The sequence below is a fragment of the Phacochoerus africanus genome, chromosome 1, assembly GCF_016906955.1.
Source record: "Phacochoerus africanus isolate WHEZ1 chromosome 1, ROS_Pafr_v1, whole genome shotgun sequence".
In the NCBI taxonomy this organism is placed as follows: Eukaryota; Metazoa; Chordata; class Mammalia; order Artiodactyla; family Suidae; genus Phacochoerus; species Phacochoerus africanus.
Genome location: NC_062544.1, coordinates 83,014,362 through 83,030,506, shown reverse-complemented (window position 1 = coordinate 83,030,506; position 16,145 = coordinate 83,014,362). Strand labels below are relative to the sequence as shown.

Sequence of the window (16,145 nt, the reverse complement as noted above, 5' to 3'; positions counted from 1 at the left end):
TTCATCAGGGAGAACTGGAGAAGTTAAATCAGTCCACGGATGATATCAACAGAAGGGAGACTGAACTTGAGGTACAGAAAGCTGGGTGCTTGTTTTTGGGGAAGTGGTGTTGTCTCTCTGACACCAGGCTGGTTCATTTTGTTTTAAGAGGTGGTTGCTGGCATTCACTCTCGCAGTTGAGCAACAGCCTGCGTCTGACAGAATAAAATACACCACTGAGTCCAGCTTGTGGGTGGAACACATGTGGATCCAATTTCATATATATTTTTTTAATCATGGAACCTCCATGGGGCCAAAAGCAAGGGCTTTACACAGACTTAAGCCCTGAAGTTAATGTGTCTGTGGAAAAGTTAAAAGGACTGAAGGGGAAATTGGCTGTGTACTTCAATGGACAGGAGTGAATGAGGTCACACAAATCTCTTAAGTATTTTAAGGGAGCTCCTTACATTGGTGCTTGGAAATATTGTGTGTTTCCTTAGGAAGATTTAGATCTTTATTGACTTTCTGGGCTAAGAACCCTTCCCTCCCCCAACACCCCTACCCCGCTTCTACCCCTTTATTTCTTTATCGACTGCTTGTGCGTAGAATATAATGATCTCAATGGTAATGAAAGGCTGTTTATTTATTTATTTATTTATTGTCTTTTTGCCATTTCTTGGGCTGCTCGCGCGGCATATGGAGGTTCCCAGGCTAGGGGTCGAATCGGAGCTGTAGCCGCCAGCCTACGCCAGAGCCAGAGCAACGCGGGATCCAAGCCGCATCTGCAACCTACGCCACAGCTCACAGCCACGCCGGACCCTTAACCCACTGAGCAAGGCCAGGGATCAAACCCACAACCTCATGGTTCCTAGTTCGATTCGTTAACCTCTGAGCCACGATGGGAACTCCATGAAAAGCTGTTTAGACTGGGAAGGGCTTTCCTGCTCAGAAAAATCTTGGGAGACAGGACCTCAATTTGAATTTCATGAGTATCTTCCAACCTGAGTGTAAAGAGATGAGCATTCTTCACAGGTCCTAGTTTGTCCCCATCGTTTTCAGCAGCAGTTGGTTTTACCATCCATCAGCCAACTTGAACAACCCCCACTTCTGTCTGAGAACTGCTGTGGAAGGACCTGTTTTTGTAGCAGGGAGAATGCAGGGAAGGTCAGTGGAAAAGGCAGGACACCGCTCGTCCCTGTGAGTCAGGAGTGGGAGATAGGAATGCCATCTCCTCCGCAACACAGGAGCAACCTTGATTTCTGCCTGCATGTCCAGGATCTGGAGATACAGAACCTAGAGTGGCCCTGGAGGGTTGAAGTGGGTTTTCTGAGCTGTGCATGAAGGGGTCTTGCCAGCTGCTCTGTTCTGATGAGAGGTATCTGTGAACACTGGCTACTCTTCTTCCCCAAGTGAAGTCAAATCTGCAGGTTTCAGTTTTTTTCATGTGTGGTGAATGAAGTCTCTTGGGAAATTGAAATCTCTCAGAATCACAGTTTTTTTTTTTTAAAGAAAATTTGTAATTATATTTACTTCATTTCTTTTAACTAAGAATTTAAAAAATTTGTTGAAGTATAGTTATATATAGTGTTGTTAATTTCTGCTCTACAGCAAAGTGATTCGGTTGTACCTATATAAAAAATTAGTTTTCATATTCTTTTTCACTTTGGTTTACTACAGAATACTGATTTTTAGTTCCCTGTACTATACAGTAGGACCTTGTTGTCTATCCATTCTATCCATAATAGTTTGCATCTGCTAATCCCAAACTCCCTATCCATCCCTTCCCCTTCCACTTTGGCGACCACAGGTGTGTTCTTTATGTTTGTGGGTCTATTTCTGTTTGTTTTTTTTTTTTTTTTGCTATTTTGGTTTTGTATATAAATTCACTTGTATCATTTTTTTATAGATTCCACATATAAGTGATAGCATATGGTATTTGTTTTGTCTGGCTTACTTCACTTAGTATGGTAATCTCTAGGTCCAACCGTATTGTTGCACATGGCACTATTTCATTCTTTTTATGGCTGAGTAGTATTCCATTCCATAATGTACCACATCTTTATCTGTTCTTCTGCTGATAAATAGTTAGGTTGCTACCATGTCTTGGCTATTGTGAATAGTGCTGGTATAAACATTGGTGGTGCATGTATCTTTTCAGATTATGGTTTTCTCTGGATACATGCCCAGGACTGGGATTGCTGGATCACAGCAGCTCTGCTTTTAGTTTTTTTAGGGATGTCCATACTGAGAATATCAGGTTCATAATACATTCAGCCCGTACCTTTTCTATCAAGATTTGGTGTTTCCAAAGTGTTTTTACCAGCTTTATCTCTTTCTAGCCTGTCACAGCAGCCTAGACCTGTGCTGCCCAGGATGGCGGCCAGTTGCCACACGTGACTTTTGAATTTACGTTAATTACAATTAAATCAGACTTCAAAAAAATTCAGTTCTTCAGTCACGGTAGCCACATTTCAAGGGCTCACTAGGCACTGTGTTGGACAGATCAGAGAGGACTTCCATCATTGTAGAAAGTTTTGCTGGATGGCAGAGGCCTGGCAGGCAGGGAGGCAGGGCCCACCTCTTCTCACAGAGGCTCAGTGTTTTCACAGCTCAGTGACACATCAGAGCCCCCTCATTTTCCACATCCCCACCAGCCCTCATATTCTGCCATCTCAAATATGAACAGACAAGTTAGAAATTTTCTTTCTTTCTTTCTTTCTTTTTTTTTTTTTTTGAAAGATTCTGCTTTATTCATTCAACCCTTGTTTGTAGGCCTGATTGATGCTGGCCCTGTTCTGGTAGCACTTCTCTCCTGATGGCACGGTTGTTTCATCTCTTAACTCTTTTTTATGTTTGTTTGTTTGTTTTTGTCTTTTTGTCTTTTTTTTAGGGCTGCACCCGCAGCATATGGAGGTTCCCAGGCTAGGGGTCTAATCAGAACTGTAGCCACCGGCCTACACCACAGCTCACGGCAACACCAGATCTATAGCCCACTGATTGAGGCTAGGGATCAAACCTGTGACCTCATGGTTCCTAGTCGGACTCATTTCCACTGCACCACGACCGGAACTCCTCTGAACTCTTTTTAGCCCTGATTTCCGAATCCCCTTTCTGAACACTCTTAGTTATTTGTGTGTCACGGGAAGCCACTGGACAGGTGTTTCCTGCCTGGCACTGGAAAGCATTTGGCAGGCGCCAGGAGAGGTGGTCAGGGCTGCCCCGTGTTGCTGGCTGCCCTTTCCATGGCATGGTTTGTAACCAAGGTGGATTCAGGAAAATATGGCCACTCTGTGCGTCATTACAACTTCTCTAGGCGCCTAATTAAAAAGTAGCAAGAAACAGCTGAAGTTAATTCTGATTTCCTTCCTTTCACTCAGAATGTCCAAGGTAGAATAATTTCAATATGGAATTGATATTGAAAATCACTAATGAGATGTTTTACATATACTTTGGTACCAAGTCTTTGACATTTTGTGTATCTTTTACACCTGGAGCACATCTCACTTGGGACTGGCCAGGCTTCCAGGGCTCAGGAGATGCACAGGGCCCCGGGAAGCCCAGGTCTAATTGATGGGTTTTCAGCCCCTGCGCAGGCTCTCTGGACACTTGTCACACTCCCAGAACACACAGGGGAGATGGTGGCCGTGTGTCTGGTGGGCTGTGTCCCTTCGGGCAAGCACTGGGCTCCAAGCTTGCCTTGAGCACTGAGGCGCCTGCAGATGTAGGCAGGGGAACAAGATAAGAGGCCTTGCCTTGGGGAGTTGACATTTCAGTTAGGGGTGAGATGTGGAGGTGTGGCTTGTAATTTCTAATTGTGATGACTCTAGTAAAGGAGTGATGTGACAGGAGTCTCCAGTAGACACCTGAGCAGAAGCCTGCCAAGCCAGGGAGCCCTGGTGCAGAGGGGCAGATGGAGAGCAGTGGGGATGCTGGGCGTGGATGCAGAAGGATGCAGGCAGGAAGCAGCCACTTTATTATATATGATTGGTTCTCATTTGTGGTCATTTTTGCTAAAGTCACCGTGAACCTTGAATTAGTGAATGTGGAACCACAGCTCCTGGGGAGACGCTGCGACCGGAGGCTCAAGGGAGCTTGGACCTCAATGTATGTTGTTGGTTCATTAATGTTGAACTCACAGGCATCAGCACTATGGCTCAGCCTGAAGGAAGCTCATTGAACGTGTGTTGTTTCTATAATGCTCATCACAGCCTTCCTGGGCTTAAGACCTGAGATAGCACTTTGGCACTAGGCTCGGGGGCCTCTTTAAACAGCAAAGTCACCAATACAAGGCACAAAAGTCTAGAAAGCATGGTACTAAATGGACCGTGTGAAGGATGCCTATTTAAGCTTATACAACTAAACCTTTAATTTAAAAAGATACATGATACATGCACCCCTATGTTCATTGCAGCACTATTCACAATAGGCAAGACATGGAAACAGCCCAAATGTCCTTTGATAGATGGATAAGGAAGGTGTGTGTGTGTGTGTGTGTGTGTGTGTACACATACATACATACAGTGGAATATTAGCCATAAAAAAGAATGAATTGCCATTTGCAGCAACATGAATGGACTTGTTTCATTATGCTAAATGAAACAAGTCAGGCATAGAAAGACAAATACTGTGTGTATCACTTATATGTGGAATCTAAAAAATACAAAAAAGTAATGAATATAACAAAAAAGGAGCAGACTCACAGGTATAGAGAACTAACTAGTGGGTACCAGCGGTGGGGGTCGGGGGGTTATAGTGGTAGGGAGTGGGAGGTACAAAGTATTGGGTGTAAGATAAGCTTAAAGATGTAGTATACAATATAGGGAATGCAGCCAGTATTTTTGTGGTAACTGTAAATGGGAAGTAGCTTTTCAAAATTGTATGTTAAAAAAAATGAATTAGTGACTAGTTTGTGGGGCAGTTGCTTCTCGGCAGCCAGCAGCTGAGGTGTAGGCTGGGATTCGCCTCTGGATCCCATTCTGTCTCTCAGCAGTTTGAATGGGAGAGTGACCAAAGGTGTCTGATGCTGGCCCCCTGCCATGTTATCGGGCAGACACCTGCCCCTTCCTGCAACCTCGGTTTGCCTATGACCTTGTCTGGACAGCATGACATCTGTACTCTGATTTGTACAGAGCCAGCCTTTCCAAGCTGTTGAATGGAGTAACCTTTCAACCAGAGGTTCTTGGATATAAGCCTGATGTTTCTAGTTAAGAAAACACATGTTTTCCCACAGGCTCATTGGTTAATCAGTTTTAATTTTTAACTCATTGAGAATTTTTTAAAATTATGGTTGATTTACAGTGTTGTGCCAATTTCTGCTGTACAGCAAAGTGACCCAGTCATTCATACATATACATATATATTCTTTTTCTGCTACTGTCTTCCATCATGTTCTGTCACAAGGGATTGGGTGTAGATCCTGGCTGTGCAGTAGGACCTCACTGCTTGTCCATTCTATGTGTAATAGTTTGCATCTAGTAACTCCAGACTCCTTGTCCATCCCACTCCCTCCCCTTCTGCAACCACAAGTCTGTTCTCCATCTCTGTGAGTCTGTTTTTGTTCTGTAGATAGGTTCGTCTGTGCCATATTTTAGATTCCACATATAAGTAATATCATGTGGTATTTGTTTTTCTGGCTTAATATGGGAATCTTTAGCTGCATCCATGTTTCTGCAAATGGCATTATTTCATTCTTTTTTATGACTGAGTAGTATTCCATTGTTTATATGTACCATGTCTGCTTAATCCATTCACCTGTCAGTGGTTACATTTAGGTTATTTCCATGTCTTGTCTCTTGTGAACAGTGCTGCAATGAACATAGGGGTGCATATATCTTTTTGAACTGTGATTTTGTCCAGATGTATGCCCAGGAGTGGGATTGCTGGATCATATGGTACTTCTACATTCAGTTTCTTGAGGAACCTCCATACCATTTTCCATAGTGGTTGTACTATTGAATATTTCTTAAGCACCTACTCTTTGCTTCCTTGTGAAAGCCCACCTGGAGGGAGGCCATTTGGGGGAAGGGCATTCCAGCAATGCCAGGAGTAGCCGGTACTAAAGTGGGAGCAGGGCCTGGTCCAGCTGAGGTGGGGCTGGTTTTCTGGGGGTGGGGTGTGCGATTGCTGTAGAGAGAGAAGCATAGGTCATTCCATGTCACGGCCCTGCCAGGTAAATGTGCCAATGCACTTTGACAATGAGTGCCCACTGGAGCCATCTTGTTTCAGATTCACAGAGAACTTCTAAATCGTTACAACCAAGATTTCTAATATTCCATGCCAGTTATTTTTTTTTTTTATCACCATGTGTAGTGTTTCCTTATGCCCCCCTGCTTTCTTTGAAGGCGGGTTCTTCTAGGGCCTGAAATGGTCAAAGAGGAGGAGGAAGGGTGCAGCCAGGCCTAGTTGCCCACATACAGCTTTTCTGGCTCAGAGGAATCACAAACTGACTTTTCTAGCCTGCCTTTCACCGGGGAGGCAAAGGCAATTCATTGTAAACGGCCATGGTCTTTCTCTCACTGCTTGGGTGGGGGCTGTTAGAAAGAGTCTCTGATTCTGGGCATCTGTGTTCCTCAGACTCACATAAGGCCTGCCTGCACCCGGAATCTGTCTTTTCCTCTGCCAGAAACCAGCAAACATTTCCTTCTTTAAAAAAACAAAAAACAAAAAACTGTCTTGATCTTGGAGACGGTGGTGGTGGGAGAGGGGAGGTGGGGGTGAAGTGAAAGTAGCCTGGACTTTTGTAATGAATTATTAGTATGAGTCAGGAGAAGAGAGAAATTATTTTCGGAGCAAACAGTGCTGTCACATCTTAGCACTTTCTCCTTTAAGGGGGTGTGTGTGTGTGTGTGTGTGTGTGTGTAAGGTGTGTGTGTGTGTGTGTGTGTGTGTGTTTTCTAGGCTGCCAGTCAGGGACCTCTTTGTATCCTGCTGAGATCTGGTTGAAATAAACAGCAGCCTGGAGGCATTCATGTAACAAACGCTGAGGGCCTCCTGTGGGCTGAGTCTTGGGTGGGGCCCTCATCGTGCTGGTATCTCCTGGATTCAAGCCTGCAGTCACAGACTCAAGGGCCTGGGCAGGGTCTTGGGAGCCAGGAGAGGCTTTGCTGCCATGGGGGGTGGGGCGGGCATTGGCATCAAGGCCTGGGGACTCCAAGTTATTTGGGAGGGTCAGCATCCTATAAGTGGAGGGTCCAGTGCAGCCTGCATGGCGTGGCGGAGGGAGAGTGGGGCTTTGTTGATAAGACCCTGTAGTCATCTGCTGGTTGTAAAGATCAACATGCTTCAAGTCTCTTCTGGGCCTCTGGGCAACGCAGGCTGGAGCTGTTGCTGTCCACACAGCTCTGACCTGAAGTTTGGCCATCAGAATAGTAAGTCTTAGGGCTTCCTGCCTGGGTGATGGTCCCCCCCCACTGCTGTCCGCACGTCAGGGAGGGGCGACTTTTAAAAATTGTTTTCCATTATGGTTTATCACAGGATATTTTTTAAAAGATTTTTTTATTTTTTCCACTAGAGTTGATTTATAGTGTTCTGCCAATTTCTACTGTACAGCAAGGTGACCCAGTCACACATTATATATATATATATATATATATATATATATATATATTCTTTTTCTCACATTATCCTCCATCACATTCCATCACAAGTGACTGGATATAGTTCCCTGTGCTATACAGCAGGATCTCATTGCTTATCCACTCCAGATGTAATAGTTAGCATCTATTAACCCCAAACTCCCAGTCCATCCCATTCCCTCCCTTTCCCCCTTGTCAACCACAAGTCTGTTCTCTAAGTCTATGAGTTTCTTTTCTGTGCAAAGTTTCGTTTGTGCCGTATATTAGATTCCAGATATAAGTGATATGATATTTGTCTTTCTCTGACTTCCTTCACTTAGTATGAGAGTCTCTAGTTCCAACCATGTTGCCCCAAATGGTATTTTTTGTTCTTTTTTATGGCTGAGTAGTATTCCATGGTATAGATATACCTTATATTCTTAATCCATTCATCTGTCGATGGACATTTAGGTTGTTTCCATGTCTTGGCTATTGTGAATATGCTGCAGTAAACATAAGAATGCAGGTTCTCTGTGCTCTGCAGTAGGAGCTTGTCTATCCTTTCTACATGTTATAGTTTGCATCTGCTAATCCTAGACTCCCAGTCCTCCCCCTTGGCAACCATAGGTCTGTTCTTCAGATTTGTGAGTCTGTTTCTGTTTTGTAGATAAGTTCATTTCTGTCATATTTTAGATTCCACATATAAGCTATATTATATGGTTTTTGTCTTTGTCTTACTTCATTTAGTATGATAATCTCTAGGTCCATCCATGATGTTGCAATTGACATTATTTCATTCTTTTCATGGCTAACATTCCATTGTGTGTGGTGTGTGTACCATGTCTTCTTTATCCATTCATCCAGGGTATGGTGACTTTTGACCCAGAAATTTATGTTGTAAGAACTTATCCTAAGGGAATAACTGGGCAAGGATGCAGGTCCAGCACTGTTCACTGCGGAATTGTTTTTAAGATGTTGGAAAATTGTGAATGCATATGAGTAGTGATAGGGTGTTGGTGAAATTAATGAATCCTGTGTACTGGCGATGGCTGAGAGAATCCAGGCCTTCAAACGATGACACAGCTTGTTGTTAACCTAGAAAGGCATCTGAATGGAAAAAAGCAGGTTCCAAAAGCATGTAGTCATGATTTAGAATCATGATGCTATTCTGGAAAATATGTTTATATGCATGAAAATATCTGGAAAGGATTACATGCCAGTTATTGTATCTGGTGAGAGATGAGTGAGATTTATTGTCTTGATTGTTTTCTATATTGCCTGAATTATTTACACTGGATTTTTTACTTAATAGAGGGAGAAAAAAACAACTGAAAGCTGTAGGTGGATGGAAGGAGGTCTTGGCATCAGGTGATGAGGATAGAACCTGAGGTCTGCTGACTTTGAGGGGCACTTGGCCCCTTGGAGCCTGAGTCACCTCCTCTGTGGATTGGAGTCATGATTCTTCCCTGGGTGACAAGAGGAGACAGAGTGTGAGGGAGGGCTTTGCTCCACGCTCAGCCTGGGTGCGGGGCTGGCAGGGAACGCCAGGACCCGTGGGGCATCAGATGCAGAGAACGTTCTAGTGAGATGTCCATTGGAGCCAGGCTGGCCACAGCTCTGCCCTCCCCAGACCCCACATGATGTCTCTTTGTCAGAGACCAGCTCTGGGCAAGGGGCCAGGGAGAGGGCTTGTAAGGCCAGGACTGCAGCAGGATGGACTCTGCCATCACTGAGCAATAGGACTTCACTCTTTGGCCGTCTGCTGGGGTGTGGAAATCAGTTCTTTCCTGGTGTAAGCCCTGCTGTGTTAAAGTGCATCTTCTCCTGGGATTTGCCTGGCATGTAATAGGTGCTCAGTTGATATCTGAGTGGATGAATGTCAACCAGCCTGCCCCTTCCTGGCTGTGTGACCTTGGGCCAATCACTTAATGTTTCTGGGTCTCAGTTTCCTCCTCCCGTAGATGGTGAATAGTAAGCCATCAATAAATACCATTGCTGGAATTCCCGTCATGGATCATTGGCAACGAAGCCAACTAGTATCCACGAGGACACAGGTTCAATCCCTGGCCTCGCTCAGTTGATTGAGGATCCACCATTGCTGTGAGCTGTGGTGTAGGTTGCAGATGCAGCTCATATCCCGTGTTGCTGTGGCTGTGGTGTAGGCCTGCAGACTGCAGCTCTGATTTGACCCCTAGCCTGGGATCTTCATATGCTGTGAGTGTGGCCCTAAAAACACAAAATAATAGATAGATAGATAGATAGATAGATAGATAATGGAAAAACAAAAACAAAAAAACAGAAGTTCCCACCATGGCTCAGCAGAAATAAATCTGACTAGTAACCATGAGGATGCAGGTTCGATCCCTGGCTTCGCTCAGTGGGTTAAGGATCTGGCATTGCCATGAGCTGTGGTGTAGGTTGCGGGTGTGGCTCAGATCTGATGTTGCTGTGGCGTAGGCTGGCAGCTACAGCTCTGACTGGACTCCTAGCCTGGGAACTTCCATATGCCTTGGGTATGGCCCTAAAAAGGAAAAAACTTAATAAAATAAAAAATTAAAAAATAAACAATAAATACCATTGCTGCTGTTGCTGAACAGGGCAGGTGAGGGCTGCAGTGTGGTGGGACTTGTTTCCCTCTCGGAATGTCTTTTCTACTTGTTTTTGTCTCCTGACTGCTCTTGAGTAATAGTGGTAGTTAGTCACCATCATTATCGTCATTATCAAAATGTCTCCTGTGTACCAGACCCTGTTCTAAGCTCTTTGCATAAACTTATGAATCCTTAGTATGATTTTAAAATTTTTTTTATTAAAGCATCCTTGATTTACAGTGTTGTGTCAGTTTCTACTGTATAGCATTGTGACCAGTCATACATATATATATTCTTTTTTTTTTTTTTTTGGTTTGGCTTTTTGCCATTTCTAGGGCCGCTCCTGCGGCATATGGAGGTTCCCAGGCTAGGAGTCTAATCAGAGCTATAGCTGCCGGCCTATGCCACAGCCACAGCAACACAGGATCCTTAACCCACTGAGCAAGGCCAGGGATCGAACCCGTAACCTCATGGTTCCTAGTCGGATTCACTAACCACTGAGCCACGGCGGGAACTCCTTTTTTTTCATTCTTTATCTCCTATTATTTTATTTTATGGTCTATCCCAAGAGACTGGATGTAGTTCCCTGTGCTGTACAGTAGGGCCTCATTGCTTCTCCATTCTATATGTAATGGTTTCTCAGCACCATTATGTGATAGATGTTATTATCCCCATTCTGCTAACAAAACTGAGGCCCAACTTAAGTGTCTTGCTCTTAAGGAGTTGCCTAACTGCATTGTTGATGTTGTCTTTTGGCGTTCTTTCCTGTGGGGGGCTGTCCTGCCCACCGTAGGAGGCACCATCCACTCACTAGACACCCGTCACAGCATCTATCCCCACCCCGGACGTGCGACAACCAAGCATGTCTTTAGACTTGAAAGTATCCCCTGGGGTGCAGAATTGCCCCTCGTGGTGAACCACTGCCCTTGAGCAGTGCCACAGCAGCCCCAGCTTGACACAGGACCTTGTTAGCATAAATCAAAAATACCATTAAACCTAAGAATGATCCACCAAATTTAACACGATACCACACCCAATTGTAGAACTCCCAGACTGACTGACTCAGAATCTCTGGAGCGGGGACCTAGGAGATTGTACTAATAGGCACTGGCACTTAGGCTGTGTACATCCTTTAGGCTGCGTTCTGGTCATTTGCATACTTGTCTAGCTCCCTCATTGCAATCAGCCCCAGGAGGGAGGGGCTTGGCCTCCCCGTCCTTGTGCCTGACTATCTCCTGCTGTGCCTGCATCCGGGAGTACCATGAATGTCAGCGCAAATGGCTAGAGTTTGTGGTTGGAACCAAACCCTCCATGGACTCCTGGCTCTTGGTGTTGTCATATGCAGTGTCCTGCAAAAGCAGTGGCTGCATTTGTCCACAGGCTGTCCTCAGGCAGCGCCAACCCTGGGCACAATTGCAACACTGGTAAAGTGCAACCTGGGACCTCCTTTCTCTCCCCAGAGGTCTTAGCTCCAGGAGGTGTAAGATTCTGCCTGCTTGCAGGTGCTAGGGTTTTAAGAGTGGTCTTTTCCATTAAAATAGGATGGCACGTGTGGGTATGGACACATGGCCATGTGGAAAAAATATAGTGGAAAAAATATAATGGGAATAAATTATATAAAGCTGTGTATAGAGCATATGTAAGCACACATATACATACAGTCAAAGAACACGTGCATTTGGACTTTCCATTCTGGCACAGTGGTTAACGAACCTGACTAGTATCCATGAGGATGTGGGTTCAATCCCTGGCCTTGTTCAGTGGGTTAAGGATCCAGTGTTACCTTGAGCTGTGGTGTAGGTCACAGATGTGTCTTGGATCCTGTGTTTCTGTGGCTTAGGCTGACAGCTGCAGCTCTGATTTGACCCCTACTCTGGGAACTTATATATACTGCACGTGTGGCCCTAAAAAATAAAAAAAGAAAAAAAGAAGACATGCATTTAAAAGAAAAAAGATCTAGAACAGAGATTCACATTGTAATCCACAGGCTAGGATCTGCTTGTTAACCAATTAAGGTGAAGTAACATATAGAAATTGAGAGCAAGACTTTAGAAACTTTTCTTTTAAATAGTTCACTGTTGCCTTGACATCCAAGTGGCATTTCACCTTTTTGGTTTATTTTTATTGTATTCTGCAGACGTGTTGATTTGATGTTGGTTGGTGGTGGGGAGGCGAGGGTCCATTACCACACAGTTTGAGAAGCAGGGCTCTAGAAAAACATACCCTCAGATGTTCCTAGTGGTTGCTGTTCATTGCCAAGAATGCTGGTGATTTTAATTTTTCACTTCTCAATGTTTTCTGAAATATGTACAATGACCATATTTTATAATTTTCAGTAGGCCGGACATGAGGGTGGAGAACGAAGCACTCTTGTGAAAAGATGTTTTCATGAGGCAAAGAAATGAATTTCTATGGAAGGAATTTTAGGAACGATGAAGGCTGGTGGGAAAAAACTTCCAGTTTGGTATTCCTTGCCCTAACAGTAGATAAACCCTGATATTAATGGGTTTGCTTGGTGAATTACTTATATTGCTAAGCTCTCATTGTGGTAATTCATAGATAGAGGGATGGAAAGTGCCTTAAAAACATTTTGGGATTATCTGCAGCCAAGAAACCCTTATTTATAAAATACAAAACAATCACCAAGGTAGCATAGTGGAAAACATTCCAAAAGTTAAGAATATGTAGATCTTCAGACTTAGTTTAGAATAGTTACAGATTTGAGTAGTAGCACCATTTCTATGTGGATTAAGACTTGTGGGCACATAAAGGCTCTCTTGTCGTTCATTGTAGTAACTTAGGCAAAATGAACAGTGTGGGCTGTTGGCTCGAGTATAGAAATAGCCGTCAATAGTATAGAAATAGCCGTCAATAGTATAGAAATAGCCATTTCAATAAATGGAGTCTACTGCCTTAAAAAAATCACATGTGTCTTCCCTTTAAGCTGTGAAGACCAGCGAGATGGTGTATGCACTTTCCTGGCCATGTAGCTGGAACCATAATAGGAACTTAGGCACTTGCCTATGCAATGGGCTGTTTCACAGTGATGTGACTGTGTCCCCAGGTTTATCTAAGATGTGTCTCCTCTGACCCTGATGTGTCTCTGGGTGTCCTCACCTCCAAAGAAGGCAGATCTTTGAGGGGGCGGGTGACAGATCCTTTCCTGTCTCAGGGGTTGATAGAATCTTCAGATTCCCCCATTGGTAGAGTGCTGTGGTCCCTGCAGGCTGTAGCCTTTTTAACATTGAGCTGTTCCTTTTCCCTCTGAGCGTTTATTGTAGGGACTTTTAATGTAGTGGTGTGTGTGTTGGCTGGATGAACTAAACATCTATTGAACCTCATCTTTTGGCAGGGGTCCCAGGTATCTTTGCCCTGCCCTGCTTTCTGACAGTTACCGAGTCTCTCTTGCCATATTCATGTTTCCTGCAGTAAGGACTGGATCCCTTTCATGCAAGGCATCTTAACCAAGCTTTGCAAAGCCCCTCTCAGAGAGCTGGGAGAGCCAGTTTCTTTCATTTCCTTGAAGGTGGAAAACAATTTTGTCCTATTCTTGCCTGACTTTTTTCCTTTGCTGTGTTTGGCTGGATTATCCAAGAGATATTAATGCTTGCTCTGACAGAAAGAAGCTGCCAGCGGGGAGACAATGACAGGAACCTCCGCTGTTTATTTCACCACTGCCAAGCCTACCGAATGTAAACGCTCTCCCAAAGCACGACAAAAGGGGTCCGAGTGTCTTTGTCCACCTGACCGTTTTGTTGCCAGCACACAGAAGCCTTTGGCTTCATCCTGATAGATGGAAAACTATAGATTTGATATTCTCTAACCTCTTGTTTTTGGCTTTTTCGGAAGAAGAGATGAAAGGAAGATGTCCTTTCTCATTGTTCTGGTTACTATGTTTAACCTAACGAAGGACCCCCAAACATCATAGCTTAAAACAACTGCTTTATTTTGCCCTTGATGTGTGGGTCAGGAATTTGGAGAGGGCTCCATGAGGTGGTTGTTATGGTTGTAGTCATTGGGCGCTGTGCTCATCCGAAGGCCCAACCAAACCAAACTAGACTGGACGTCCGGGAAGGCCCACTCTTGTGTCTGACTGTGAACGCTGCCTCTTGGCTGGGGGCTCAGCAGGTCATGGTCAGTATGTACATCCAGCCTTCCCAGCACAATGGTCTCAGGTCCCCTGACTTCCTCATGGTGCTTGGCTTCCCACGGTGGGTGTCCCAAGATGACCAGTGGGAGCATCACAGCCTCACAAGTCCCAAGCAGCACTCTTGTCCTATTCTGCTGGTCCAAGCAGTCGCAAGCCTGCCCAGAATCAAGAGAAGGGGGATGCAGACTCCATTTTTTTTTTTTTTTTTTTTTGCCTGTGCCTGCAGCATGCAGAAGTTCCCAGGCCAGGCATTGAACCCAAGCCACTGCAGTGACAACGCTGAGTCCTAAACCCACTGAGCCACACCAGAACTCTGTAGACTCCGTCTTTTGATGGAAGCAGTACCAAAGCATTTTGAGTCCCATTTTAGAACTGTCACACTCATGGTGATGATACAGAGACAGTGACTCATTCTAAGGCCTGCAGGATATCCGTTTACTTCATGAACAACCACATTTCACAGTGCCTTGCCAAGTCGCCTTAATGGTTAACCAGCTAGCAGAGCAAGGACTTTGATTAGTACTCTCAGTGACCCTTACATGAGCCAGCAACAATGAAAGCAAGAGGGAACAGTTTTTAGCAGTGCTATGTGGTCTTGGTATAAGAAATTATTTGCTGCTTTGCCTATTTCTTGACAGTTTGGTCTGAGAAAATTATGCCATGGATTCAATGCCTATTGGAGAAAATTACTGGCGCCTAGAATCTCAAAGTACAATAGCTGGACAGACACTTTATAAATTCAGGGGGAAGGTTCTCAGACTCCTTGGGCAGCTCTTGACATGCTGCTTTCTTCCCTTTCATGGGTTTGCTGTCCCCACTGCAGAAGTAGGATTTTGGTATTGCGTGCATTTGCTTGAAATTAGATCCACTCCCCAAGATAGGACTTGTTCAAGCAAACTACATTAATGCTATGAAAGTTGGGATCAAGAAGGCACAGGAAAACTTGTTTTGGAGCTGATAGAGGAAAAGCATTGGCTTAGGAGTTCAAGAGAGCTGGATTTGAATTCTCCCTCTGCCTCTTCATAAGCTGTGCAGTCTTGGCAAGGATTTTTTTGGTGGTTTTTTTTTTTTCTTCTTTAGCTTTTCAAGGTTTTTCATTTCCTTCTCTTTAAAGTGGGAAGGGCAGTACCTATCCTGCTGTGCTGTTAAGAATTAAATACGGTGCTGTTTGTAAAGTGCCTGGCAATGTTCAACCAGCTTTGGTCCTTTTCTAACCTCTGCCATTTATTGAATAACAGTACCTCCCTAAAAATCACTACATTTATGTATGTATAACTGATTCACTTTGCTGTACATCTGAAACTAACACAATGTTGTAAATTACCTATACCCCCAAAAGATGTTTTTATATATATTTATCTTGTATAATGTGAGGTACAGGAGGATAATAGTAAATTAATATACTGCAAAAAAATCATTACTGATTATCGGAAGCTTATTATGTCAGGCATTGTGCTGAGTGGTTTATATAGTTTATCCTGTTAGTTCCAACAACAGCTCTTGAGGACAATGCTGAGAAATGGAGGCGCTGAGAGATGGAGTCAGTTCTCATGGGTCACACGACAGGGGGCTGGGGACCAAGCTTTGAATCCAGAAGTCTGAGGCTGGAGCCCATGCCTGAAGTATTTTGAAGATGTGTGCTTGTGAATGTGAAGGCTGCATCTTCTGAGATCCTCACTGAGGCTGGTGAGATGAAAGAATGCTGATCTGGGCCCTAGCGGACCAGGTTTTCAGTCTTTGCCCTGACACTTGCCAGATGCACATCTTTGAGAGGAGCTTCAGTTACCTCGTCTGTGAAATGGGGGCCTCTGAGCTAATGATGGGCAAAGGCTTTTCCAGCCTTGGTATTGAATGACTGAGATTTAAAAATTTTTA

At 44.3% G+C, this 16,145-nt stretch overlaps 1 protein-coding gene across 2 annotated transcripts in view; it reads left to right on the top strand.

The window, feature by feature from the left end:
- Positions 1–16,145, top strand: part of SH3BP5 (SH3 domain binding protein 5) — a 114,465-nt gene that overhangs the window by 36,735 nt on the left and 61,585 nt on the right. For both annotated transcript variants that reach the window (XM_047768508.1, XM_047768498.1), the window contains exon 2: positions 9–71. Coding sequence is in view for 1 of the 2 variants with exons in the window: in XM_047768498.1 (XP_047624454.1) it covers positions 9–71 (63 nt within the window). In the remaining variant the exon portion in view is untranslated. The remainder of the gene's footprint in view (positions 1–8; positions 72–16,145) is intronic.